This window comes from Aotus nancymaae, unplaced genomic scaffold, assembly GCF_030222135.1.
Source record: "Aotus nancymaae isolate 86718 unplaced genomic scaffold, 86718_ANA_hifiasm-v0.15.2.pri h1tg000063l, whole genome shotgun sequence".
NCBI classification, from domain to species: Eukaryota; Metazoa; Chordata; class Mammalia; order Primates; family Aotidae; genus Aotus; species Aotus nancymaae.
In genome coordinates this window covers 2,448,546-2,476,422 of record NW_026988477.1, presented here as the reverse complement: position 1 = coordinate 2,476,422, position 27,877 = coordinate 2,448,546, and the positions used below count along the sequence as shown (strand labels likewise).

Below are 27,877 nucleotides of genomic sequence, written 5' to 3'. Positions count from 1 at the left end.
CTTCAGTTGATATGATTGGTGATGAGGAAGGGATCTGCCGAGAGCCTCAGGTTCTCCCAGCACGACTGGAAGTCAATGCACCGTCTTCAGCTCAGCTGTCTCCCCAGCTGGTGACACAGGGAGGAAGCCAGGTGAGGTCTCCCGGATCTGAGATCTCCTGCTTTTAGGTTGAAGACTTCAGAGACTTTTCTTTCTCTCCACCCCTTGCCTTTATTTCCTCTCGTTTCCTTCCCAGTCCCTGTCCTGGTTCCCTCCAGTTAGACTCTGGAGGGAATGTTTCTGTTGGCTCTGGGTTTAGGAGGGGACCTTCCCAGTCCAGTCAGACTCAGCCGGTCCATAGGTTTTATGAGGACTCTCCTGCTAAGGACACTCGAAGGGGCCCTTTCTAAGGTGAGTGCAATTACAGAGAACCTGAATGCCAGGCAACAACCTTAGTTCTAAGGGGAAAACAGAGAGAGCCTCAGTTCTAAGAGAACAGTCTCTGATCAGCCACCATAAGAGACTCTGGAGGCTTCCATGTTCAAAAAGGATGGGGTGATCGAATTTCTTCTTTAAAAAGGAAACATGATCGTGTCGTGGCTAGACTTAGAATAAATGAAAGAGAAAAATCTGACCTAAAACAAAGTTGGAGGCTCAAACTCCTTACTTCAGATGGCCCAAGGGAATAACAAAAGCCACTGTTCGTTGTGGAGTAACAGTTCAAATTCTGTGATTTCCGTGCCATGGCCTGGGTTCGATTCCTGGTCAGGGAACTCTTTCGGTTTGATATTTATGTGACTTTTCCCAGTTACTGATGCTTTTTCACTCCACTGACAGCTTCGGATTCACTGTATGCTGCTGGTGTGGGCAGACGGGGATTTGGGGCCTTTGTGCGCGGAGCATCGGCTGAGAAGCTAAGACCCCGAAATGTGGGTTGGGCCCCATTAGTGGAACTTTCCTTTCTTTGAGCTGTGCTGTGATCTGGCTGTGTCGCCACCCAAGCCTCAGCTTGTAGATCCCGTAATTCCCACGTGCGGTGGGCGGAGCCCCGTGGGAGATGATTGACTCATGGGGGCGTGTCTTCGCCTTGCTGTTCTGTGATAGTGAATGGGTCTCCCGAGACCTAATGGTTTTAAGAAACGGGAGTTTCTCTGCACAGGCGCTCTCTCTCCTTGCCTTCCGTCATGATTGTGAGGCCTCCCCAGCCACGTGGAACTGTGAGTCCAATTAAACCTCTTTCTTTTGTAAATTACCCAGTCGCAGGTGAGTCTTTATCAGCAGCATGAAAACATGTTAATACAGGCTGTCTCTGGGGTGATTCTGGATCTTGTGACGACTGCCTTGCACCTGTGTGGAGACGTCTCAGGCATCCTTGGTTCAGCCACAACCTTGGTTAAGGCTTGTTGGTTTCACTTGGAAAGTTGCCTTTGGTAAAGAAGTTCAAAAACCAGAAATATCAGCTGTTTGTCCTGGCTAAAATCTGGTAATAAGATATTTAAATGGGACTTTTTTTTTTTTAAAAGCTCCAAGGTTACAAGTCAGAATACTTAAAACCGGATTGCAAGCTATATTATATATTTTTAAAAGCCTTTATGCTTTTTTCCTTTTTGGATCCTGTTTTTGAAAAATAAAAATTCTTCTCAGTCAATGAATTTTGTCTGTTTCTCCATTTACTTGTGTCTGTCCCTCCTTTCTCTTGCCACCCCTAATACTCACATGCAGACCTGAGATCGCTTCTAACAGCCTAAGAGCTGAAAGGATAAAATAGAATGATGTCTATTTGCAGATGACAGGGCTGTTCACATGGAAAATCTCAAGGAATCTACAAAACACAAACAAACAAAACTCCTAGAACAAATAAATGAGTTCACTAAGGTGGTAGGATACAAGATAAAGACACAACAATCAATTGCCTTTCTACAGACCAGCCATGCACAGATGGACACTGAAATGTAAAATACAACGCCAGTTACAATCACTCAGAAACAAGCAGGATGCTTAGGTGTGAACTGCATGAAATATACATGATCTGTATGCTGAAAATAATGCTGATAAAAAAAATCAAGAGAGTTCTAAATAAATGGAGAGACATATTGTGTTCATGGACTAGAAGACTTAGCATAGTAAAGATGGAAATTCTCCCCAAATTTGATAAAGAAGCTTAATGTAATTGCCATCGAAATTCCAGCAACCTTTTTGGTAGACACAGGTAAGATTATTCTAAGATTTATGGAGGGAAAAGTAAAAGAACTAGAATAGCTAAAATATTTTTGTAAAAGAATAAAATGGGAGGAATCAGTCTACCAAATGTTATTTCAAATATTAGTATGTAGTTACAAGACTGTGTGGAATTAGTAGAAGTGCAAGACACATGGAACAGAGTAGGTAAAACCCAGAAATAGACTGACACAAATATGCCCCGTCAATTTTTGACAAAGGCAAAAAAGCAGCTCAATTAAGGAACAAATTGTGCAATTGTACATCCTTAAGCAAAAAAGAAAAGAAAAAGGAAGGGAAGGGAAGTCTGTAAGGAAGAAAGAACAAAGAAAAATAACTTCAATCTAAGTCTCATACCTAATAAAAAACATTAGTGCAAAATATGGATCTCAGACTAAAATACAAAATGGGAAACTATTACACTTTTGGAACAAATAGGAAAAAAAAATCTCCATAATCTAGGTTTTGGCAACGAGTTTTTACTTTACACCGTAAGCATGACCCATAAAATTCAAAATTGATATATTAGTCTTCACCAAAATCAAAAACTTTTGCTCTGCAAACAACTCCATTAAGAGAATGAAAAGATAAGCTTCAGAGAGAGTGAAAACATCTCATCTCACATGAACTCAGAGTGAGAACTCATTACTGCGAGGAGGGCCCCAGGCAACGACCCACACCCCTCCTACCGGCCCCACCTCCAACACTGGGGGCTGCACTTCAGTATGAGATTTGGAGAGGACAGACCTCTAAACCCACCACATCGTACCACTGCTTTGGAAATAGATCAGCAGTTTCTTCATTTCCAGTTCACATACGTGCCACCCCACACAGCAATCCCTCTCCAAAGTATTTCCCTAAATCAAATGAAGATATATATGTTCACACAAAGACTTGTATGTGAACACTTGCAGCAGGCAACTTAATTAAGAATTGCCCCCAACTGGAAGCAACACAAATGCCCATGAACTAGTGAATGGACAGTCACCAGGAAAAAAACTGCTTCCACAGGCAACAGCGAGGAGATTCTCAAAAGCATCACACAGAATGAGTAAAATTCATACACAAAAGGTCACATCAGCGGTGTTCAGGGGGTGGTTTAGCAGGGCTGACTGCAAAGGGGCATGAGAGAAATTTGGTGGGGGATGGAGCTTTTCTGTATCACGACTGTAGTGTGGTTTCATGACTGTGTGCATTTGTCAAAACTCAGAACTGTACACTAAAAAGGGAGAATTTTACTAGAATCCTCAATAAATCTGACTTTTTAAGGAGCGAAGAAAGAGATGCAAGGCTTCTGAACTGAAAAAATGGCAACACTTTTAGGAGACATTAAAGATCTAAACGGAGAAATACACCATATCCACGGATTGGATGGCTCAGTGTTGCCAAGACATCAATTAATCTGTGAATGCAATGAAATCTGATTGCATTGAACGTGATAGGTTTTTTGTGTGTAGAAACTGACAAGCTCAGTTACCACAATTACTAAATAAATTCATTAGTAATTGCAAAGGAGCAAGAATAGTAAGGACAACATTCAAAAGAAATAAAAATGGGCCAGGCGCGGTGGCTGACGCCTGTAATCCCAGCACTTTGGGAGGCTGAGGCAGGCAGATCACCTGAGGTCAGGAGTTTGCGACCAGCCTGGCCAACATGGTGAAACCCCATCTCCACGAAAAATACAAAAATTGGCTAGGTGTGGTGGCACACGCCTGTAATACCAGCTACTTGGGAGGCTGAGGCAGGAGAATTGCTTAAACCCAGGAGGCAGAGGCTGCAGTGAGCCAAGATCATGCCATCGTACTCCAGTCTTGGTGACAGAGCAAGACTCCCTCTCAAAAAAAAAAAGAAAATGAAATAAAAATGCAGGCCTGTTACAAAGCTACAGTAATGCAGACGGTGTGACATCACAGAAGGATTGGCAACTTGAACAATGGAACAGAAAAGAGGCTCAGACAGAGATCCCCACAGCCCCAGATCAATGAGGAAGGCAGAGCTGAGGGGTGGGAAGGGGGGCTAAGATCCTCTCTATTAAGGGCGTGGCATCACTTGGGGAAGCGTGGGGAAGACGCAGTTTTTTGTTGTTTTTGTTTTTTTGTTTTTTAGAGACAGAGTCTCGTTCTGTCGCCCGACTGGAGTGTGCAGTGGTAATCTCGGCTCACTGCAACCTCCATCTCCTGGGTTCAAGCAATTCTCCTGCTTCAGCCTCCTGAGTAGCTGGGATTACGGGCATGCACCACCACACCCAGCTAAATTTTTTTGTATTTTTAGTAGAGACGGGGTTTCACCATGTTGGCCAGGCTGGATTTGAACTCTTGACCTCAAATGATCTGCCCACCTCAGCCTCCCAAAGTCCTGAGATGACAGGCGTGTGCCACTGTGCCTGGCCTTGGAAGATGTGTTTTGAACCCCCTCCTCACACCATGAAATAAATTCCAGAGACACCAGGCAATAAGGTGTCAGAGGAAAACAGAATATCTTTGTGGCCTGGGAGCCTGCAAAGATTTCTTAAACAGGGCTCAAAAGAGCCCACCATGAAAGGAAGATAGGTAAATTGGACTATGTAGCAATTAAGACCCAATTAAGAGGGTGAAATGGCAACCCACGGAGCAGATGTTCACCGAGAGGATTTGTCCCAGAGAGGACTTCCATCCAGAATGGAAGGGAAAGGAAACCCCACTGAAAATGGGCAAGCACCTCGGACAGAGGCTTCACCCAAATGGCAAAAGGAATAAACTGGCTGGGCGGGTGGCTCATGCTTGTAATCCCAGTGCTTTGGGAGGGCAAAGCTGGAGGATTGCTTGAGGCCAGGAATTTGAGACCAGCCTGGGCAACATAGCAAGAGCCCATCTCTACACACACATAGGCACCAAAAGAATATTAAAATGGGGCTGGGCGCGGTGGCTCACGCCTGTAATCCCAGCACTTTGGGAGGCCGAGGCGGGTGGATCACGAGGTCAATAGATCGAGACCATCCTGGTCAACATGGTGAAACCCCGTCTCTACTAAAAATACAAAAAATTAGCTGGGCATGGTGGCGCGTGCCTGTAATCCCAGCTACTCGGGAGGCTGAAGCAGGAGAATTGCCTGAACCCAGGAGGCGGAGGTTGCGGTGAGCCGAGATCGCGCCATTGCACTCCAGCCTGGGTAACAAGAGCGAAACTCCGTCTCAAAAAAAAAAAAAAAAAAAAAGAATATTAAAATGCCGGCTGGGCACGGTATGGCTCACACCTGTAATCCCAGAACTTTAGGAGGCCGAGGTGAGTGGATCACCTGAAGTCAGGAGTTCAAGACCAGCCTGGCCAACATGGTGAAACCAACTAAAAAAATACAAAAAATTAAAAAAAAAATAGCCAGGGGTGCTGGTGGGTGCCTGTAATTCCAGCTACTCAGGAGGCTGAGGCAGGAGAATCGCCTGAACCCAGGAGGTGGAGGTTCAGTGAGCCGAGATCACGCCATTGACTCCAGCCTGGGCGACAAGCACGAGACTCTGTCTCAAAAAATATATATATTATAATACTTAATTAACATGGTTATTCATCAGGAAAAATGCAAATTGAAACTGCAATGCAGCACGCGCCCACCAGAGGGCGAGCAGCGAGGACGCTGCTGTTCGAGCGTCCCGACCTCAGGTGATCTGCCCGCCTCGGCCTCCCAAAGGGCCGGGACGATAGTCCAGGGTTCTCTAACTGTGGGGCTGATCCCTACCGAAGAGCGGGGAACGCGGGGACGGATCAGAAGCAAGTCCAACCTCCGCAGGCAGCTGGAGCTCCCGGTGCTGGAGCGTGGGCAGATGGAGGCTGAGCCCACGGGCAGCTCCCGCGGAGTCGGCCACCTTGAATCCGGACCAGGGAGGGGAACATCACACACCGGGGCCTGTCAGGGGTGGAGGGTGGGGGATGAGGGGTGGGGGTGGGGGTGGGGGGGTGTAGGATGGGGGATGAGGGGTGGGGGGTGGGGATGCGGGTGGAGGGTGGGGAGGGACTGCATCAGGAGAAATACCTAATGTAGGTGACGGGTCGATGGGTGCAGCGAACCACCACGGCACGTGTATACCTGTGTAACACGCCTGCACGCTCTGCACAGGAACCCCAGAGCTTAAAGTAGAATAAAAAATAACAAAAACCCGAAGGATTTAATTCACACGAAATCCGCCTCACCTGAGGATGTGGCCCAGGCCGTGGACGTTCCCAGGATGGCCACTTGGTGGCGCCCGAGTCCTCTGATTGCGTGGAAGGTCCTGGGAAAAATCGGCCAAATTTTACAGAAGTAGCGGTGGAAATCGTTACCCAAGAAGTGCAGCCCGTCCCGCTTTCATCTGCACTATAAGGACCCAGGAGCACGGCAGCTGTCGGCCAAGACTCCGAAGCCCCACCGAGTGGACCGTGTGGACCGAGTGACCGAGTGGACCGTGTGGACCGAGTGACCGAGTGGACCGTGTGGATCGAGTGGAACGTGTGGACCGTGTGGATCGAGTGGAACGTGTGGACCGTGTGGACCGACTGGACCGACTGGACCGTGAGGACCTAGTGACCATGTGGACCGTGTGGACCAAGTGGACCGTGTGGACCGAGTGACTGTGTGGACCGTGTGGACTGAGTGGACCGAGTGGATCGTGTGGACTGAGTGACTGTGTGGACCGTGTGGACCGACTGGACGGAGTGGACCGTGAGGACCTAGTGACCATGTGGACCGTGTGGACCAAGTGGACCGAGTGGACCGAGTGGACCGTGTGGACCGAGTGGACCGTGTGGACCGAGTGGACCGTGTGAACCGTGTGGACCATGTGGACCGTGTGGACCGAGTGGACCGTGTGGACCAAGTGGACCGTGTGAACCGAGTGGACCGTGTGGACGGAGTGGACCGTGTGGACTTTTCCCAGGGAGTCCTTCAGTGGCCCCAGCCCTCGATCCGACGCCTGTGATGATGCCTGGGCCAGCGCGCTCAGCAGCCTGAGGGTTGCAGTTAACTAAACCGGATTCTTCCGAGGCAGGCTTTGCTGTCACCGTGAGCCGGACGTTCGCTGGGTCCAGTGGGCTGCCTGGCAAGGCACAGTGACCCTCGCGGTATGTGCTGTGCACAGGGAGCCCGGCTCAGAGAGGCCGGGAGGCTGAGCCCCATCTGGCTGCCTCCTGCCCACTGCACCTGGCCCTGGAGGAGAGTCCACTGCAGGATGCTCAGACCCAGCAAGGGCCCGAGGCGCCTCCGCGGGGCTGCCTCTGAGGTCCCAAAGCGCACCCCTGGCCATGCGTGGGGGATGCTCTCCTCGTGAGGTGGGGGCATTGGATAGGGGCTCCAGGGGCTCCCTGTGAGCCAGACTCATTTGGAAACTCCGCCACAGCGCTGGCCTCCCTGTGTCCGTGATGGTGCAGTGAAGAAGGGCAGCTTCACCCTCAACACAGGTGGGCGTCGTGACTGTGACAGCCAGCACACCGAAGGGGCTTTGGGGACAAGAGGGATGGTGGACGTAGGAGGGGCCTCAGGTTCCGGCCTGACAGGCCCAGAGTACATGGGGGCCAGGTGGGTCTCAGCCTCCAGAGTGTTGCTGACTTGCTGATGAGGAGGGAGGGAGGGAGGGAGAGGGGAGGGAGGGGAGAACTGCCCAGCGCGCCTGCAAGGCGGGAGGTTTTAAAGGAGAATCCCATCTACCCCAGGTCCCGCCTCCCTTCCCGTGCACTTTGGGGGTGACCTGCACACTGGGTCCCGCCTCCCTTCCCGTGCCTTTCGGGGTCACCTGCACGCTGGGTCCCGCCTCCCTTCCCGTGCCTTTCGGGGTCACCTGCACGCTGGGTCCCGCCTCCCTTCCCGTGCCTTTCGGGGTCACCTGCACGCTGGGTCCCGCCTCCCTTCCCGTGCCTTTCGGGGTCACCTGCACACTGGGTCCCGCCTCCCTTCCCGTGCCTTTCAGGGGTGGCTGGCGCGTCCCAGTGCTGTGCCTGCTGTCTCAGCAGAATTCTTTTCAGTTTGTTTATTTCTTCCCACTTGTTTTCAAAAAGGAGTTCAGGCCTGGGTGTTCAGGCCTGTTTGCTAAGGAAGAGCCAGTTCTTGGAGCCCCGCCAAGGCCCGCTGCCTGGACGGAGGCAGCTTCCACGTGACGTGTTCGGGTGGAAACTCCCGAGGGGAGAACCTGCAGGATCCGGGGCACCTGACACCCGGCGTTTCTCGGACCCTCCGCCCGTGTGGCCAGGCTTGGGCCCTGACTGCCTCCCAGGTGACCTCCATCTCTGCCCCACCAGCCTGGCCATGATGAGTCATAGTGGGATCCCCAGGGGGCCATGGGTGTCCCCAACACTGCCTGGGCCATGCTGGCTCCTACCCTTCACACCGGGGACATGGGCCAGTGGCTAGCCACGGCTCCTGATCAGCTCTCATGTCTCAGGCAGGGTCGCCGGTGGCAGTGTCGGCTGGGGACATCTGTGTGGCAGGGGAGGGTGGTCGGGGACTGTAGGGCCGGCTGCTCCTCGATTGCTGGACTGGACCCGGCTCCCTCTGCCCAGAGCCTGCTTCCCCTCTGCCCTCCCGCTGTCCTCGGGGATTCCCTGGGTGAAAGAGACAGGACCTGCTGGCACAGGCCAGGCTCGGGGCTCACACCTCTCATCCTGGCGGTTTGGGAAGCCGAGGCAGGAGGATTGCTTGAGCTGAGGGATCCAAGACCAGCCTGGGAAAAGTAAGGAGACCCCCATCTCTATGTAAAATTTTTTAGCATCTGACGCCACTGCTGTTTTTTATCTGGCAGAGGGAGCGGGGAGGATGGAGTCTCACTCTGGCTGGAGTGCAGTGGCTCAATTGCGGCTGACTGCAGCCTCTGGCTCCCAGGTTCAAGCAATTCTGCCTCAGCCTCCTGAGTAGCTTGGATTATAGGTGCACACCACCATGCCTGGCTAATTTTTGTATTTTTAGTAGAGACAGGGTTTTACCATGTTGGCCAGACTGGTCTCAAACTCCTGACCTCAAGTGATCCGCCCGCCTTGGCCTCCCAAAGTGCTGGGATTACAGATGTGAGCCGCCACACCCAGCTGCTGTTTATTTTCAAAGAACATGTGTTCTCTTTGGGCCATTAGGAAGCTGCCGTTCTGTGGCTGGGGTGGCAGCCTCACAAGGTCCTCGTGGAATGGCTCCCAATTGGCCTGGAAAGTGGCCGATGGGGTGGGCAGAGCAGTGGGGCTCCAGGGACTGGCTCTGCCCCCACCCCACAGGCAGCACGGGCCAGGAGGACATGTCGGGTCTCCTCTCCCTCCACTGGGGCCCAGGCCTGCAGAAGGCCCCTCACCACGCCGACAGGGGCCAGCTGCGTCTACCACCTGAGACCTCCACTCCAGCTGAGGGTCCCGGCAGGGCTCAGAACCTGGGGCCCTCGGCCAGACCTGCCTCCCATGTTCCCCACAGCTACAGACCCGAGGGCCCCAGGGTGGGAGAAGACGCAGGGAGCTCCCGCCACCCGCTCAGCATCGCCCATGGCCAAGGGACCACACCAAGCCGGCCAGCCCCGCTGGGGAGGGGGTTTAGAGCCAGCAGCCCCTAAGGCCCGGGCCCAGAACCTGGCGTGAGAGAAAGTACACACCCTTCTCATGCACAGCCAGACCCCATCCCTGCTGCAGCCCAGGACCCAGGGAGGAATGGCTCTGCAGCCTGCCACAGGCTGGACAGTGGGCCCTGCTGTTCCCAGGTAGAGGGGCCGTGACGATCCATGAACCCTGTGTCACCAGGATTGTCACTGAGGACGGAGGTGCCCCCATGTCTGTTTCATGTCAGACATCCTGGAAAATGGGGGGCTGAAGCTCTCTGACTCCTGCACAGGAGAGGGCTCTGCTGGCCGCCCAGCCCAGTCTCGGGTCTGCACCTGCCCACGCCCTCCTCCCCTTGGAGAGCCCAGGGCGGAATCCCCGCAGCCAACCACTTCCCCTGGGCTACCCCACTGCCTATGGCTCCCCGCAAGCCCCGAGCTCCCCGTCTGAGCTGCTCCCCTGGAAGGTGGGATGGCAGCCCTCAGCTCCTCCTGGGCCACCCCAAGGCGGGAGACCTAGTCACGCGCCTCAGAACAGCGCCAGCTCTAGCAGGCACGCCTCACAAGGAAGGCTCCTCTTGTTTTAGAAAACACAGAAAGTGCGTGAAGGAATTCTACCTGGGAGAAGACCCCGGAGACTACACTGACCGTGAGAAGTGACCATTGCCCCTGGTGGGAGCCAGGTGGCTCAGATGGGGGCTTGGCGTGGGCTAGTTGTTGATGTAAATGTGACTTGGTGGGAAGGTTCTGGAAGGGGCAGTGAGGCAGGGTGGGGCAGGGTGGGGCAGGAATTAGGAGATGACACCACTTGGCCATCAGGTATACAGGGCCTGGGACAGGCTCTGGGTGACGGAGGCAGCAAGGCAACGGAGGGAGGCGAGCAGGACCCCGAGGAAGGGACAGACGTGGGAAGACACCCCCGTGAGCCTGCCCCAGGGGCCAAATGCTCCCCGGCACACGGGGTAGGGGAGGTTCTACTGGGCTGGGTGGGAGACGGCAGCAGAGCTTCTGGGTTCCCAGGTCACCATCAGGTGCGACCCCAGAGCCAGCGGGCCCCATCCTGCCCCTGCTCCTCCCGCTACCCTGCGCAGTGAGCCAGCTCTGCGCCTGCTCTTCAGTGGCTTCTGGCCTGTGCCCAGCCAGCCAGCAGGGCTCCTCGGCTCAGGGGAGCGGTCCTTCCCTTGGGGAGAGCTTGGTGAGAATAGAGCCTGTCCCCATCCTCAGAATCTCAGGCTAGCACCCGGCCACCAGGGAGGCTGGGAAGTAGGGAAGGTGCCCGGAGGCAGACGTCACAGACCCAGGGCAGCATTTGGGCCCTGGAAGGTCCACACGGAGCGCGAGGACCCCCCGAGGCCCAGCCGAACGGCAGACTTGGGGTTGAGCGTGGCCGCTGTGGACTGGCATCCTGCACCCAGAAGGAGGAAGAGGGGTGGCGGCTGGAGCCTCCGCCCTGTGCTGACCCTGCCCAGCCCTAGCCCCTTCTGGAACCTGCATGTGGAGCTAAGCCAGTTCGGCGTGGGCCTCCCCAGGGCATAGGGGGCGTGGGCAGGATGCCAGATGCTGTATCGGCCCCTGGCCCCTCGACTCAGGCGTGGCCAGCTCAGTGCTGCAGGATGTGTGGGAGCCAGACTGAGTCGGCCACGGGCAGCAGCTGCTCCGTCTTCCAAGACATGGCGGGGGCCGAGTCCCCCCAGGCCCACCGGAGTCTCGGTGCCTGTGGCCAGGCGCGGGGAATGAGACCTCATCTTCTAGTCTGGCCATCACCAAGGCTGACTGGAGAGAGCTGCCTCGCCCTGGCCTGCTGATGGAAGCCTCCAGAAAGACCCTGCACATGAGGCCAGGCCCCACCAGCCCGGGTTTTGGAGTCTCCCCGACAGGCTGGGTGCATTTCCCGAAAACCTCACGGGACCCTCAGCCAGGAGCTTTGGCCGCGAGCTGACTTCACAGCGAGGTTAGGCGGGGCGGGCACTCATTACCTGACTCCGCCCTCAGAGTGCCTGCACAGACCGAGTCATCCCTGCCCTTCTCCATCTTTGGGGAGGAAACAGAAGCTCCTTGTGTTGACCTTGGGATTGCTCACATCCCATGGGGTGGGGGCGTCACTCCTAGAGCTACCCCTGCAGCGCCAGCCCAGAGTAGCCCCCCAGCGTCCACCTAAGAACCCAGAGGCCAAGCCAGTGGTCACCCTGAGACGAGCTGTAGTCCCCACACCAGACCCCAGACTCCCTCGAAGCCGGGACCTGCAGGGGCCAGGCAGCCTCTCCTTAGCCCCAGGCAGCCCCAAGCAGAAGGAAGGCGGGATGGGGCGGTTACAGAGGCAGGTGCCACTTTCGAGGGCTGGCAGGCATCTGAGCGGCTGCAGCAGTAGGGTAAGGAGGGGGAAGGAGGGGGAAGGGACCAGAACACAGGGGCTTTGTGGCCTGGAGGTCTGCACTCAATCCAGATGGCAAAGGAGGACCCAGGATGGCCGAGTAGGGTGCGTGCCCCACGGCATGCCCACGCTGGCCTCTGGGCATGTGAGGGCAGGAGGATGGGGCGGGAGAGAGGCTCATGGCCTGGCCCAGAGCAGCTCCAGGGTGAAGAGAGGGGGCTGGAGGGAGATGTTTGCAGAAAGCAGGAACAAGGGGCAGACGCCTCGAGACAGCTCAGTGCCCGGCGTGTGCCGAGTGCCCTCCCAGGGCTGGTCTGTGTCACCCCCTCCACTGTCCCCACACCTGGCAGGGCCCACCATGAGCAAAGGTGAAGGGGGTGTGAGGGCTCCTGGTATTCGTGGCTCCAGCAGCCGGTGGGCAAACACGCTGGGGGCTGGGGGGCCTGGGGAGGAGGGGCTGCAGCCCGAGGGAGCCCACGTCCTCCTCTGCCCTCCCCTTAGCCTCCAGCCACAGGCCTCATCCCAGACTCTGGTTAAACCGCCCCGACAGCCACCCCACGCCCGGCCCAAACCACATCTTTGCATCACTTTAGACACCAGGTGACAGGGAGGCGACAGGGAGGCGGCAGGGAGGCGACAGGGAGGCGGCGGGGAGGTGGCGGCGGGGAGGTGGCGGCGGGGAGGCAGCATCATTCCTGGGGTAGGATTGCCAAACTTTTAGGTGGCAGGTGGGACTGTGGGGTGGGCCCCGGCAGCGCAGGGGAGGGAGCTGGCTTCGGGCGCTCTCGCTTCCCCCAAGTCATGGCTCTGGAGACAGCGCTGCTCCTGCTGCTGGCCCTCGGCCTGGGCCTGGCAGGTGCCCAGAAGGCTCTGGAAGAAGTGCCGGTACAGCGGGGCTTTGATGCGCACAAGGTAAGTGTCATGGGCCCAGCCCCCAGGCTTAGGCCTGGAACAAGGGCTTGGGTGGACACGGGTGTCACGTTGAGGAGGTGCAGGGGGTGGGGGGTTAGGGCCCCGCCTGACCCTGCAGGCGCTCTGGAGGGTGAGCTGCACCTGGGCCTGGGGCCACCCCAGGCGGGAGGAGGCTCTGTCGTCCTGCACAGCCGCGCCGTCGGCCACTGATGGACCTCGGGCCCATCGCTCTCTCCAGGCTGTGGAAGCCGGGGCTCAACAGCAGTTGCGGGAGAAGGCTGCAGGGTGGAGGCTGGAGGAACAGAGCGCTCAGGTGCTGAGCACAGGCAGGGAGCAGGGTCCTGGGGAGCAGGAGAGGGGCTCACCCTGGGGGACATGAAGAAGCCAGCCCCGGGCGCAGGGAGGGTCCCAGTTCCTCCTCCCCATGTAGTCCCTGGGGTCCTGGTGCTGCTGGGGGGAGTTCAGGGATAGAGGGACACCTGGCACCGCACCAGACCCTCCCCTCCCCGCTCCCTGACCAGGGGAACAGAGCTTGGACCAGGCAGGGGTGGGGGGTGGGGCCGAGGGAAGTGGGAAGGGGATTGGGCAGAGACCAGAGAGAGGGGGACTGGAGGTGACTCTTCCCAGGAAGGAAGCACAGCTCATCCTCCACCTGGACCCACAGATGGGCATTTGCCAATATAGACTGGGAAGGGGAAACATTTGCCAGCGCAGCCCCCGGGAGGGGCACGACTGCCCGCTGACCAATGCTCAGTGCCAAAGCTGGGGCCTGAGAGCCCAGAGGGGTGCCTGCTGGTGCCACACAGCCAGGCACTAGCTGGCCTGAAAGCCCAGAGGGTGTCCCCCTGGTGCCACACAGCCAGGCACTAGCTGGCCTCTCCCACCCCGGCCCACACCCCTGCAGGTGGAGGGGCGCTGGCTCACCCTGCAGCTGGCAGCCAGCCGTGCAGACCTGGTCTCCCCAGCCGACCCCCTGAGGCTTGCCCTGCACTCCATCCGGACCAGTGACAGTGGGGACATGGACTTCGTGCTATTCTGGAAGTAAGCATGGCTCCTGCCACCCCTCTCAGGCGCTTATTCTCAGACCCAGGGACCCCCAAGGAACAGTGACAGTATTCAGAGCCAGAGGGACACATCACACCGAGCTGAGGCCCAAGACCCTGCTCTGAGAGGGGTAAGCTTGGAAGCTGCCAGAGGCAGACGCAGGAAACACACAACCTGGCCCCGGAGGCCACACCCAGTCCCAGCAGATGTGCCCATTGGGCCACAGGCCTATGTTCCCGCTGTGAAGGAAGCCCGAGGCTGGCGTTTTAAATGTGTGGTCTCTGTTGTTTGACAGTTGCCTACTAATTCCCAACAACCGTCTCCCAAGGACCACAGCCACCCCGGCACACGCCCCTTTCACCCCCATGTAAGCCAGGGAATCCTGAGGACAGCTGCCCTGTCAGCAAAAGAAAATCCACCCTGGGACAAGCTACGCTGAGCCAGTGACGCCCACAACGAGCTCGTGTGATTCCACCTGCACCCACAGCCCTGAACCTAACCGCCTTCAGGGTCATGGCAGGGTCTGTCATGCTCTGTCACAGACACACCTCGCTGCGGCCTGCAGAGTCCCAGGGGTTGCTGGGCACCCACCCCAAATGAGAAACTGAACCCCCTGGAGCCAGGGGCGTGGGAGTGAGGGGGGCTGTGTCTATGCACGGAGCCAGAGCAAGTGGGGACAGGCAGGACAGTCAGGGTCCCAGCCCCCAAGGCCTGGAGCTCAGAGCAAAGGCCAGACTGGGACCAGTCCATTCTGGTAAGTTTGGTGTCATCCCAGAAATGGGGAGGCTCCCACCTCCTCACTCCTGCCCCATCCCCAGGACCACAGGCATTGCCTCCTCCTGGCCGCACGACCCTGGTGCCTGTGCCAGTACAAGGCTGCCCCTGAGCCTGGGGAGCCGATGCCCTGGGGAGGACGGCATCAGCTCTCAGCTGGTGGCAGCCCCAGTGTCCCCTGGTGGAGAGCCTTGAGAGGTTACCCCGTCCTGGAACAGGGCAATAGGACACGGTTGGGAGCTGACCAGGCCCTGGTTCCCTTCTCTCCTCCAAGGGGAGAAGGGGTGTGTCAAGAAAAAAGCATCACCGTCCATCCCACCCAGCTGCAAGGCCAGTACCAAGGCTCCGGTGAGTGCCCCTGTCCGGGATCCGGGCTGCGCTCTGAGTGGGGAGGGGTGAGCAAGGGGCGCTGGGATGCCCGGTCCTGGCCACCACACTCAGGAGTGGCTGTCGGCTTTGGGGGATGGCCGGGTGCTGGAAGGAGCCTGTGCGTCCTCTCGGTGGCACTGCACTGTCCACAGGGCATGGGGGGTCCGGGACCCGGGGGACGGAGGAGGGGGGCATCACACATCACCCGGCCCGGGGTCTCCGCAGTTGAGGGGAGCAGCATGCACGTCCGCTTCGTCAGCACCGACTACAGCAGCCTCATCCTTTACGTGCGCTTTGAGGATGACGAGGTCACCAGCCTGTGGGTGCTGCTGGGTAGGTGGCCGGCTCTCCCTGGCGCTGGCCAGTGCGGTGCCCAGGTCCCCCGACAGGAGGGAGGGGCTGCCGGCCACTCTCAGGTCTGCGTGGAGACTTGCTGTCCTGTCCGGGAGGGGTCTTCCATGAAGGGTGTTCCGAGGGCGCAGGCAGCCTCGGGCGGAGCTGGAGCTGAGCGCTTCCTCCAACACGCGCCCCTCCCTCGAGGAGGGCGTCCCCACGCAGGACGTGCACTGCGGGTCTGCTCCGAGCCAGGCACTGCTCTGGCCGCTGCACTGGGAGCTTGACTTGTCAGTGGGTGAAACTGAGAACATGCCCTCCTTGTCTTCCTCCTTATCAAGCAATGTCTCGGGGTGCTGTGCGGCTCCTGAAAGTCAAAGCGCCGTGGGAGAAGGGCTGGGAGGGCACATGGGACAGAGTGGGGGACATCAAGGGGCGGCAGTGTCCTGAGGACGAGGGTGGGGATAGAGGGGACTGGGGGCATTTCGGGGCAGACTATCAGCTGGAGCCCGAGCCCAGGATGGGGTAGGGGAGCAGGCAGCAGCAGCTGAGAGGTCCCAGGGCTGAGAAGGTCGGGGAGGTGGGAGGGGTGACACCAGGCCGGAACTCGGGACCCTCTGGGGGTCTCCACTGACACGGGCCAGGCCTGACTCCCTCCTTCCAGGGGCACTTGCGTGCTGTGCTCAGAACAGTGTGTTTATAGGAGGCAAGGTTGGGGCCGCTGCAGTCAGAGCTGGCCGGGCCTGGGAGGTCGCAGGCGAGGTGTCCAGTGAGCCCCCTGCGTGTGTCATGGTGACTCAGTGGTGGGGTGGCCGACACCCAGGGCCTCTGCTTCCCTGTTCTCCGCAGAGGAGGAGGGCAGGAAAGACAGAGGCTCCAGGCCTCAGCCGCTCAGTCAGCCCCTCCGATTCCAGCGAGAAGAATGCTGGAGGACCCCACGTGGCTGGGGAGATACCTGGAGTACGTGGAGAAATTCCAGTTGCAGAGAGCCCCAGTCTTCAACATAGACGGTGAGCACTGCCCCAGCCACGTCCTGGAGTGGGACGGGAGGAGGGCGCGAGGGTCTGGGGCCTCGTCTTCCCAGCCAGCACCACGGAGGGTGAAGCCAATCCCCACGCCCCTAATGGCCAGGCCTGTGCCGGCTGCTGAGGAGCTACTGGAGCTCACCAGCCCCATGTGACACAATGACATGGACCCAGTGCCGTCTCCACTCTACAGATGTGGCTCAGAGACGTTCAGTAGCAAGGCCAGGTTGCACAGCCAGGAGGAGCTGGAAGGCATCCAGATCTCCTGCCTCCTGAGCCAAGCGCCCAGCCAGCCTCTCCCCGCTGCTGCCTCCCAGTGCACCATTCAGTCAATCAACAAACATATGGGCCGGGCCTGTTCTGGGAGTCTGAGATTCACTTAGAATGACACAGAGACACACACATCATCCAGCCCCAGTGCAGGTTACATTGTAGCAAGCATTGTAATTACCTGATTTGTTAGAGACTAGGGCTATGGTCGAGGGAGTGGGGGCTAGAGCAGGGTTTGGGGAGCGTGGCCAGGCTGTGTGAGCACGGGCAGCCAGGATGGGCATCCCTGAGATGAGATGGAGGAGGAAAGCTGCCCGGAAGAGGGGTCATGCAGCTGGGGCAGGAGCCAAGCAGAGGAGGGCAGAGATGAGCTCCCAGGTGACTGGGGCAGTGGCGTGGGGCTTGTGGTCCCCTAAGGGGACTGGATTTCCACAGAGCACAGGGCCCTGGCAGGACAGCCAACATGGGGAGACAGAAGGCCAGGTGATGCCAGTGAGGGACAGCTGTTTTGTGCTGTGATTGATTGATTGATTTCAAAATGAATGAGTGAAGTCCTCAGAATCACCACCTTTTTCTCTTCTGCTCCACAGGCCCCTGTGCCCCACCCCGAGCCTAGGTCAGGCGGCTCCGGAGTCTTCCTGCCTGGGCCCCTTATCCCTCTGTTGCCCTCAGCCTGCCTTCCACCCCTCCTTCACCTTGACTTGTGGCCTGGACTGCCCAGGCGCCCCCGGGAAGCCCTTTTGCACCTCAGGGACCCAGGGAAGCTCCCCAGCCTGGAGCCCAACCCTGCCTGTCCCCTGCCAGGAAGTCCTCTTCCCTCTGCGGGTCTCCAGGTCCTGCCAACCACCTGCCAACCAATAGCCAAGGGCCATCCGCATGCCCCAGCCTGGTCTGTGGGCTTGGAGCGTACCAAGGGTGGCAAGGAGGGGGCGCATGGCCCCTGAGCTCCTGCCCACAGCGCCCAGATGCCTCCATAGCGTCCACAATGAGTGGAGCCCTGGGGTCCCAGGCACCTGCGGCACACCCCCCGAGGGCTGCTGGGGTCACCCTCAAGTGTCCTTCAGGAACATGACCCCACAGAGGCTGTTCTCAGACTCCAGCTCCCCTCCACTGTGACCCACCCCACCTGCGTCTGCTGGGGACCCTCTAGCAAGGCAGCCTCCCTGCTCCGTGAGCAAACGCCTGTGTCCCCACCAAGGTCCGAGAGCCCTGAGTGAGCCCAGCTCCAGACCCTACTCCCCACAGGAGCCCAACAGGGCTGCCAGGCGAACACAGATGGCTGTACCTGTGCAGCAGGTGAGACCGGCCCACGCCCACTCCTCAGAGCCCAGGATTCCAAAGGGCGGTCCCTGCTTCTGCTCCCGGCGAGCCAGGGCCACCCATGGGCAGGGCAGACTCTGAGGAAATTGGGTCAAGGACCCGATACTTGTCTGGAACTCCCAAGACAGGTATGGCCAGAGGCCGTCCCGGAAAACACCTCCATCAAGGGCTTCTCCCCCTTCTTCCATTCTCCCCACGACGGAGTGAAACCCAGAGCTGGTGCCGGAGCTGACGGCGAAGCCCCGCGGTTCTCCTGCACGCCAGCAAGCCCGGCTGGAGAAACAGAAGGAAAAATGACATCGCAAAGCACACGGCGCACGTCTAACATCTGTAAGATCATAAAAAATCACCTTTTCTGGGGCATTGAAGTGACCGGAATCAATATCGACGTGAGAGCTTTGGTATCTGTCAACATCGTAGAGTTAATAGCCTCAAGCTCGCCTGTACACGTCAGCAATCCAGTTAATCTTCCGGTGGGATTGTCCCCCAAACTGCAGATCTGAATCTACAATTCACATGAAGGAATCAAAGTTTGGGAACAACTTTAAGGGCAGCGTCATGCAGATGGATTCACCACCTCACCCCAATGTAAAATGACAGTGGTGAGAAGCGTGTGGCGTGTTAGCTCAAGGCAGAGGAACAGCAATGAGCCTGGGCGTCAAGTCAGGAAACCAACATGGTCATATACGGCAGCTTCACAGGCGGTACAAATGGCCTGTCCGAAAAAAGCATTATTCATTCAATAAATAGCGCTGAGGGAAATGGGCAAGACAGATGGGGGGAAATCAGAGTAGATCTCTCACCCTACACATTGTCTTAAAATTAGCCCCCAGTCAACTCTGAATAAAAGGAAGCCTGGAAACTTCTTTTTTTTTTTTTTTTTTTTAAGACAAGGTTTCACCATGTTGGTCAGACTGTTCTTGAACTCCCGAACTCAGGTGATCCTCCCGCTTTGGCCTCCAAAGTACTTGGATTACAGGCGGGAGTCGTGCGGCCAAGCCTGGAAACTTCTATACTCTCTATGACTCAGGGATGGCGTACCTACGCGGCTGGTGTAAACGCCAGGGGAAGGGATGGCAGCCACGAGAGCTTTAAACTCGGGCACATCAAAGTCATCATCAGCACAATTAAAGTGGAAACAACAATCTGAAATTAACATCTGCAGCAAATGTGACGAAGGGTTCATATCACATATGTAAATACATATGTCAATCAAAACTCCTTGAAGGGCTGGCGTGGTGGCTCATGCCTGCAATCCCATCACTGTATCACTGTGGAAGGCCGAGGCCAGACTATGGCTTGAGCCCAGGAGTTTGAGGCTACAGTGAGCCACAATCACACCACTGCACTCCAGCTTGGGCAGCAGAGTGAGATCCTGTCTCTAAAAAAAAAAAATATAACAACCACTGAGCAGAAGATAGAAAAAGGCTATTTACACAGATCAAAAGGCTGATGAAAAGAAGCCTTGACTTCATAAGTAATCAAATAAAAAAAAAAAGAGAGGCTATTTAGTTTTGCTCATCAAATTGGCAAAATTAAACTTGTTTTAGAAATCTATTTAGCACCCTCTGTGAGGAAGGCACGCACTGGCTGGTGGGGGCAGACGTTGGCTTTTCTGGGTGACCTAGTTTCTAAGTCTTCTAAGCAGGCTTGCCCCAGACCTGGAAATTCTAAACATTAGCAAGCTAACCTGTTGTTCTGCCATGGAAATCAAGAAATTTACAACATTTTAATATTGATTCCATCATTTTTCTTGGGAGATGGAGTTTCTTGTTGCCCAGGCTGGAGTGCAGTGGCATGATCTCAGCTCACTGCAACCTCTACCTCCCAGGTCCAAGCGATTCTCCTGCCTCAGCCACCACGTCCAGCTAATTTTTTGTATTTTCAGTAGAGACTGGGTTTCACCATGTTGGGCAGGCTGGTCTTGAACTCCTGACCTCAGGCGATCTGCCCGCTTCGGCCTCCCAAAGTGCTGGGATTACAGGCATGAGCCACTGCACCCGGTTGATTTCATAATTTTTAAAGATAAAATGTCAGAAGCCTTCTCAGTCAGTCTTCCATCCTTATCTATAAATTGGCAAGAAAAAAAAAAGTTTTGTTTGGTTCAGTACACCCCACTCTTTCCAGATCTGGCCAAAGTAATTATGAATACTCTATATATAGGGTTTGTGGCTAATGTAATATCTATTTTCACTCATTTGAATCTTTCATAGATTTTTTTAAAAAATTTGAGAGCTACTCTGTGAGATGCAAGAATAAAGGACTCACTGAAAAGATCACCTTCTTTTTGTCAAAGGAGACGACAGCAAAAAAGAGGCAGGGTGAGCTAAATCCTGACAGACAGGTTCTTTAAGACGGTCCCTGTCATGAACTGGGCATGAGGGGAGGCTGGGTGATATAACAGAGGGACCCTGGGGTGGTAGCTCCAGGTCTAATTCTGAACTCAGGGAGGCTTTTCTCAGCCTCCGTCTTTGTTGGAAACAGATGCTCGGTGCCACAAAGAAAAGTCAGCACGGAGACAAAGGATCTTTCAGCAAGGCAACTTTTACTTCCTGGGCTGCAGGAAGGGTGCTCTTGGTAGCCATCTTGCCAGAGAGTACAGTGAACAAAGGAAAACTCACATATTTATCCCTTACGCATGTGGGGTCGTCCTCACTGCTGTGTCTGATCTCCGTTGGCTGGAGCCAGATCTCACAATCTAAACTAAAACCTGATTGGCTAATAACTTAAAACTTTTCTAAACAGGTAAAAGCAATGGAGAGCTGGGACACGCCTGTGAGCACGTCCAGCACAGATACCTTGGTTAAAGCACAAGGACGTAGAATGTACTACGTGCCTGTAAGCACAGCATGTCTCACAGCTACATAGGATAGGGCTTCACAAAGAGTTATTAGCACACTTACGATTTATTCTTTAACAAGAAAGGAAACTTTAAAGAGGAACTTTTTTCTCATGCCTGTAATCCCAGCACTTTGGGAGGCTGAGGTGGGCAGATCACGAGGTCAAGAGATCAAGACCATCCTGGCCAACATGGTGAAACCCCGTCTCTACTAAAAATACAAAAAATAGCAGGGCGTGGTGGCACGTGCCTGTGGTCCCAGTTACTTGGGAGGCTGAGGCGGAAGAATCGCTTGAACCCAGGAGGCGGAGGTTGTAGTGAGCCACTGGTGTTGTCATCTGGAAAGAGTGAGTTAAATGAAAAATAAATTATGAAAATTAATTCACCTGTTTCTTTTTACTGTTTGTAAAGTTGCTTCTAGGAAACTGGACACTGAAAATGTGGCTCACATTTGATTCCTATAGGGCAATTCTTCATATAATCCCATCCTGGGCAGGCTTCAGTTGGGCCCAGTTCTTGTGCCTCTGCGATTTGAAAGTGACCACCTTTTAAATTCGAGATCACCAGAAATGTCACGTAGATGGGGTAAGATGGGCCCCTCTAGCCAGATTCTCTGCATCAGTGTTCCCTCCTCCATGACATCGTCCCTGGGCACGCCCCTAGCTGCATGTTGATGAGCTGCCTGTCTGTCAGTATCTTTCTGAGGTCAAGGTTAGGGGATGACCCTGACCCCGATTTTACCACAATCATCCAAACTTTCCTAGATCCCTCTTTAAAAGTCCTTTACCTTGGGTTAGAGTGATGTAAAGAGACAGCCAAAGACATCCCTTGAGGATGAGTTTCTTCCAAGCACCATATCTTAGGGTCTGTGTCACGCCAGGATCCAGCTGCCACCTACTGCTCTCCTAACCCTGGAGTCTTCCATCAGTGCTGACGTCACCAGGCTCCTTTGATGATGCAAGCGTCACAGTGACGCCTCTGCCCATAGGTTCTTCCCATGGTTATGAGGACAGGACTTTGTCCCATTTGAAAAATTAAAGGATACTTTTAAATGTGCTTTTGCTTTTCATTACCGTCATCTCCTTACTTCCTAATGACTGATTCTTACTGACGGAGAGATGTTTTGAATGACCTGTGTTTACGTTCGTGCAGCAGAGGGAGAGTGCGGCATCCTTCTCCTCCTTCATCCTCTTTGAGCTCTCGTCTGCTCACCCCCACAGAGTAAATCCTTTCTTATGCTGTCTTAGAATGTTGTTTATGTACTTCTTTGTCTGATTACAGAAATAGCACGTTTTTGTGTTGTAAGTCACATGCTCCCAGCACAACGGAAATAACGATCGTATGCAATTCCACCGTCCTCCAATCGCCGCCTTCATTCCTGATCATCATGGGAACCTTTATTATTTTGCCCCTCACATTATAAAATAAAATAGTTTTTCTTATTGAAAAAGTCTCATAGATACATGTTAGTTTCACATCGCTGCCATAACAAATTTAGCAGAGTAGCTTAAAACAACACAGATTTATTCTCGGACAATTCTGGAGGCTAGAAGTTCAAACTCGAGGTGTTGGGAGGGCCACGCTCTCTCCAGGGTCTGATGCTGCAGCCGTCCTTGGCTCCCTTGGCTTGAGTACGCATCCCTGCAATCTCAGCCTCTGTCACCACGTGGCTTTCTCCGCCCTCTGTGTGTGTGTGTGTGCGCGCGCACAGGCATGTGCATGTGTGCGTGTGTGTGTGCATGTGTGTGTGCATGTGTGTGTGCATGCACGTGTGTGCACATGTGTGCGTACATGTGGGCATGTGTGTGCATGTGTGTGCATGTGCATCTGTGTATGTGTGCATGTGAGTGCGTGTGCATGCATGTGCGTGCTTGCGTGCATGTGTGTGTGTGTGTGCGTGTGTGTGTGTCTTTCCTCCTCTTCTTAGGACATTGTCATGTTGCATTAAGGGCCACCCTACTGCAGTGGGACCTCATCTTAATTTACACCTTAACTAGATCCTCAAAGACCCGATTCCAAATCAGGTCACATTCACAGGTACCAGGCATTAGGACTCGGGACTGTGGTTTTAAAGAATGCCATTCAACCCAGCACACTTGGTAAAAAATAAAAATTAAACATCTGCCAGGTGCAGTGGCTCACACCTGTAGTCCCAGCACTTTGAGAGGCAAAGGCGGGCGGATTCTTTGAGGTCAGGAGTTCAAAACTAGACTGGGCAACATGGAGAAACCCTGTCTCTACTAAAATAGAAAAATCAGCCAGGTGTGGTAGCACACACCTGTAATCCCAGCTACTCAGGAAGCTGAGGTGGGAGGATCTTGAGGTCAGGAGGCCGAGGTTGCAGTGAGCTGTGATCAAACCACTGCACTCCAGCCTGGGCAACAGAGCAAGGCCCTGTCTCAAAAATGAAAACAAGGCCAGCTGTGGTGGCTCATGCCTGTAATCCCAGTACTTTGGGAGGCCAAGGCAGGTGGATCACGAAGTCAGGAGTTTGAGACCAGCCTGGCCAAGATGGTGAAACACTGTCTCTTGTAAAAATACAAAAATTAGCTGGGCATGGTGGTGTGCACCTGTAATCCCAGTTACTTGGGAGGCTGAGGCAAGAGAATTGCTTGAACCTGGGAGGCAGAGGTTGCAGTGAGCGGAGATCGCGCCATTGCACTCCAGCCTGGCGACAGAGCAAGACTCCATCTCAAAAAAATAAAAAATAATAAAAAAAAATAAAGCAAAACAGTGAACAGTACACAGGTGTCTGCAACGCACACCAAGTCTACCTCCTCACTGGCCCTGGCTCTCACACTCCTCCACCCCCAGGAGCAGACGCTGTAACAGCCCTTGGGTTTCATCCCATAACCTTTCTCTGCATGTAGAGACACAGAGAGTTTTGTCTGTAGTTCCTTTTTGGGTACAAGTGGTGATGTGCTACGCTCTTCAGCACCCTGAATTTCTCTCTCAGTATATTTTGAAGATCATTCATTCCATCTCATTCAAATTGAACTCCTTATTTACAGCTGCGCCATATTCCGTCACAGGAGCAAACCGTAATTTATGTAACCAGTCTGCTATTGCCCGACATTCTGATGGTTCTGACTTTGCTGCTACAAGGAATGCCACCATGACGATCCTGTGACATGTTCTGCGACCACGTGGCGGTCGATATGGATACAATTCCTAGAAATGCAATTGCTGGTGTCAACAGAAAGAGTCAAACTCTGTAAAATATTTGAAGAGATTTATTCTGAGCCAAGTATGAGTGACCACAGCCCGTGACACAGCCCCAGGAGGCCCTGAGAACATGTCCCCGAGGTGGTCGGGGCAGCTTGGTTTTATACATTTTAGGGACGCATCAGACATCAATGAAATACATTTAAGAAATACGTTGGTTTGGTTCAGAAAGGTGGGAAAACCCAAAGCAGGGGTGCGGGGAGGCTTCCAGGCTATGGGTGCGGTGAGAGGCCTGCAGAGAAGTGTGATCGGCGCTGAACTTTGCCCATGGCTGCGGAGAAGCAGTCCTGGCCGAGTCACTCCTCGCCAGGACAGGGAATGCGGGAGGTGGGGCTGCATCCAGCCTGCCCGGCTGTCCGGCTCTGCCCTCCCTGGAGAATCCATGGGGTGTCCATGACTGAGCAGCCTGTTAGGCAGATGAGCCCCCAGCACCATCCAGACAGGCCTTCCCAGCCGCTGAGTCCCCGCCAGCTGGCCGGAGGGACGCCCCTTGGCACTGGACACCCCTGGGGTGTGCCTTCCTGCATCTGGCGTGATTCCCTTTCTGTTGAAACAGAGTGGAACTTACAAGGGTATATCTGAGTATATGAATTCCCTTTTCACAAGATGTGGGCCAGAAGGTTTCCTGCAGGTGGATTTGCAGCTGAAGTGACGGCCCACGTTATCTGGGGCGCAGGTGGAGGCTCTTCCCTGCAGCTTCCCTTGCTGTGCTCCGATGGGGGTCTGTTTGGTGGAGGAGTCCCCCCGCCCCCACCCTACGCAAGAGACGGTCATCAGCAGCCAGCCCCTCTAGGCACCTATGTCCTTTCCCAAACCCATCACTACCCCTTCTGTCTCTGTTTTGGGAACTTTTAGAGATCCTCTATTTTCTTACTCAAAACCTGCCTTCAGCCCTAGCCTGTGAGGTATTTAACACATAGGCAAGGCAGGCAGGGCACCCCTAAAGTCTGAGGGCCTGGCTGAGTTCCTGGCACACAACAGGCACAGCAGGCCTCAATCAATATGAAAGAAAGAATGAACGAGGGATGGGCGTAGAAGGAGCCGCTGGGGAAGGGGTGGGAGGAAGGATCTGGGCCCCTTTCCAGGGCCAGCCGCATCTCTTCCTTAACCATCGAAGGCCTCAAAGTCATCTCTGGAGAAAGACACAGACCACAGACTGTTTCTGGGATTCCTAGACCTGTCAGGAAGGGATATTCTTTGCTTGTCACAGGTCAGTACCTTGTAAAGGACAAGGCATGGGGCCAGTTATTCGAGGGGCTTTTATTGGCTCTGTAGGTCAGTGGCTCCAATGATACCCTGTTAGAAAAGAAAACAAATTCTTATTGAACTTATGCAAATAACTGCTGTTGATGAAAAGAATCGAACTCTGTCAAATATTTGAAGCAATTTGTTCTCAGCCAAATATGGGTGACACAGCCCCAGGAGATCTTGAGAACACGTGCCTAAGGTGGTCAGGACACAGCCGGTTTTTCTACATTTTAGGGAGACATAAGACATCAATCAATGCATGTGAGATGGACATTGGTCTGCTCTGGAAGGACAGGTCAACTGGAAACGAGCAGGTGACGCGGGGTGGGGAGGTCCAGGTCATAGGCAGATTCAAAGATTTTCTGACTGGGCCAGTGCAGTGGCTCACGTCTGTAATCCTAGCACTTTGGGAGGCCAAGGCAGGCGGATTACTTGAGGTCAGGAATTTGAAACCAGCCTGGCCAACATGGTGAAACCCCGTCTCTACTAAAAATATGAAAAAATTAGCCGGATGTGGTGGCAGGTCCTGTAATCCCAGCTACTGCAGAGGCTGAGGCAGGAGAATCGCTTGAATCCAGGAGGCGGAGGTTGCAGTGAGCCGAAATCACACCACTGCACTCCAGCCTGGGCAACAAGAGTGAAACGCTGTCTCAAAAAATAAAATGAAATGAAACAAAATAAAGATTTTCTGATTGGCAATTGGTTGAAAGAGTTATTACTGAAAGATCTGGAATCAATACAAATGAATGAATGGGTTCAGATAAGGGGTTGTGGAGACCACAGTTCTATCATGCACATGACGCCTCCAGATAGCAGGCTTCAGAGAGAAAAGATTGTCAATGCTTCTGACCAGTCATGGTTAAAGACTTAACTGACAAGGAAACTAGGTTATTTCTGTGGCATAGGGCAATTTCACATAATAATAGTAATTACTATTTGTAAGCTCGGACACGCCCACTCCCCCCCCCCACACCTAGAAACCACATCATCATCCCGTGCCCACTTCTGCACTCAGCACTGGGCTCTGCACTCAGCACCTAGCCAGCCGTTGAAGAATCCCGCCAAAACTTAAAAGAAGCCCCACCAGAATCTGTCCAATAGCATTTTGCCCCGTCCAGGTCCCACTCCCCCTAGGCGGCTCGCTCACCGGAAATCCCACCTACCTGCCAATGGCAGCTTGCCCCCGGCCACGTCCTGCTTCCCCACAACCAATCAGAACGCCTCCACTCCCTATAAAACCCCACGCCCAAGAGGAGTCAACGGTGACTTCTCCGGCCCCTCCTGTCACCGCAGAACCTCGCCTGGGAGCTTAATAAATTCGCATTCAATCTTCTTGTGCTGGTCTCAGTTTCCTCATTTTAAACTCGGCAATAACCCTTACACGATTGATAACATATACTGAGACATATCAGAATCATAGGAATCTCATATAATTTTGGAACACATGCTAACACACATTTATTTATTTATTTAGAGGCAAACTTTCACTCTTGTCACCCAGACTGGAGGGCAATGGTGTGCTCTCCGCTCACTGCAGCCTGCACCTGCTGGGTTCGAGCAATTCTCTTGCCTCAGCCTCCTGAGTAGCTGGGATTACAGGCATGTACCACCACACCCAGTTAATTTCTGTATTATTAATAGAGACAGGGTTTCATTATGTTGGCCAGGCTGGTCTCTAACTCCTGACCTCAGGTGATCCACCCGCCTTGGCCTCTCAGAGTGGTGGGATTACAGGTATGAGCCACCACACTCAGCCCTAATAACACATTTACACAAAAATAATCCAAAGAAGGTTAAATAGCATTTCATATTTGCCAATGCTTCCCATATGATTTTATTATACCAAATAAGCAGAATTTGTCTCTTCTGAACTTCAGGGGATCCAATATCAAAAAACAAATAGGGCAAATAGACCGAATTTAGAATTTGTTTTTGAAAAGTTGGTAAAATATCAAGAGTTTGAAACACTTGAGATCACAAAATAGGATTGCCAGTCATTGTAAAATAAGCCATTCATTAAGCCAATCTGATAACTCAAGGATTTAAAAAAAAAAAGAGCAAAACCTTTTATTCTTTGAGAGAGAAGGCTTACTTGGGCAAATCATACTCCCTAATAAAAACAGCACGAGGCCAACTAAATCTGTCTCTCAAATATTATAAACAAAGCTATTAAATTTTAATCATCTTAACCATGACATAATTTCTATAAACCTTTTATAATTTTGTAAATTAAAGAGTTGTTACTGCTCCAAGAAAACCTTGTTAATGTGACTCAAAGGCCTGGATGCCGGCCCTCCATCAGTGTGGCTTTGATGTTAATATTTAATTTGTAGAGAAACTCTGAACTAATTTTATCTCTCAAAAATCGCCTGGAAACTCTCACATGCTCACCGCTTCTAGGGGATTGAGTAGTGTTAAGATCTGGCTGTGTGTCTCATGAATGCAGG

General features: G+C 54.0%; 1 protein-coding gene across 1 annotated transcript; it reads left to right on the top strand.

Annotated features, from left to right (window-relative positions):
• Positions 1-12,872: 12,872 nt before the first annotated feature.
• Positions 12,873-21,055, top strand: LOC105712207 (beta-lactoglobulin). Its single transcript, XM_064366029.1, has 6 exons — positions 12,873-12,983; positions 13,888-14,024; positions 15,076-15,149; positions 15,396-15,503; positions 16,418-16,513; positions 17,389-21,055. The coding sequence occupies exons 1-6, from the start codon at positions 12,873-12,875 to the stop codon at positions 17,412-17,414; spliced, it is 552 nt and encodes a 183-aa protein (XP_064222099.1). The 3' UTR covers positions 17,415-21,055.
• Positions 21,056-27,877: the final 6,822 nt, after the last annotated feature.

Bases quoted from the DNA above. Each gene is read 5' to 3' on its own strand.
- LOC105712207 (XM_064366029.1), top strand. From the start codon at position 12,873: ATGGCTCTGGAGACAGCGCTGCTCCTGCTGCTGGCCCTCGGCCTGGGC. The intron at 15,150-15,395 runs GTGAGTGCCCCT...GGGTCTCCGCAG, and splicing joins AGGCCAGTACCAAGGCTCCG to TTGAGGGGAGCAGCATGCAC. The intron at 15,504-16,417 runs GTAGGTGGCCGG...CTCCGATTCCAG, and splicing joins CAGCCTGTGGGTGCTGCTGG to CGAGAAGAATGCTGGAGGAC.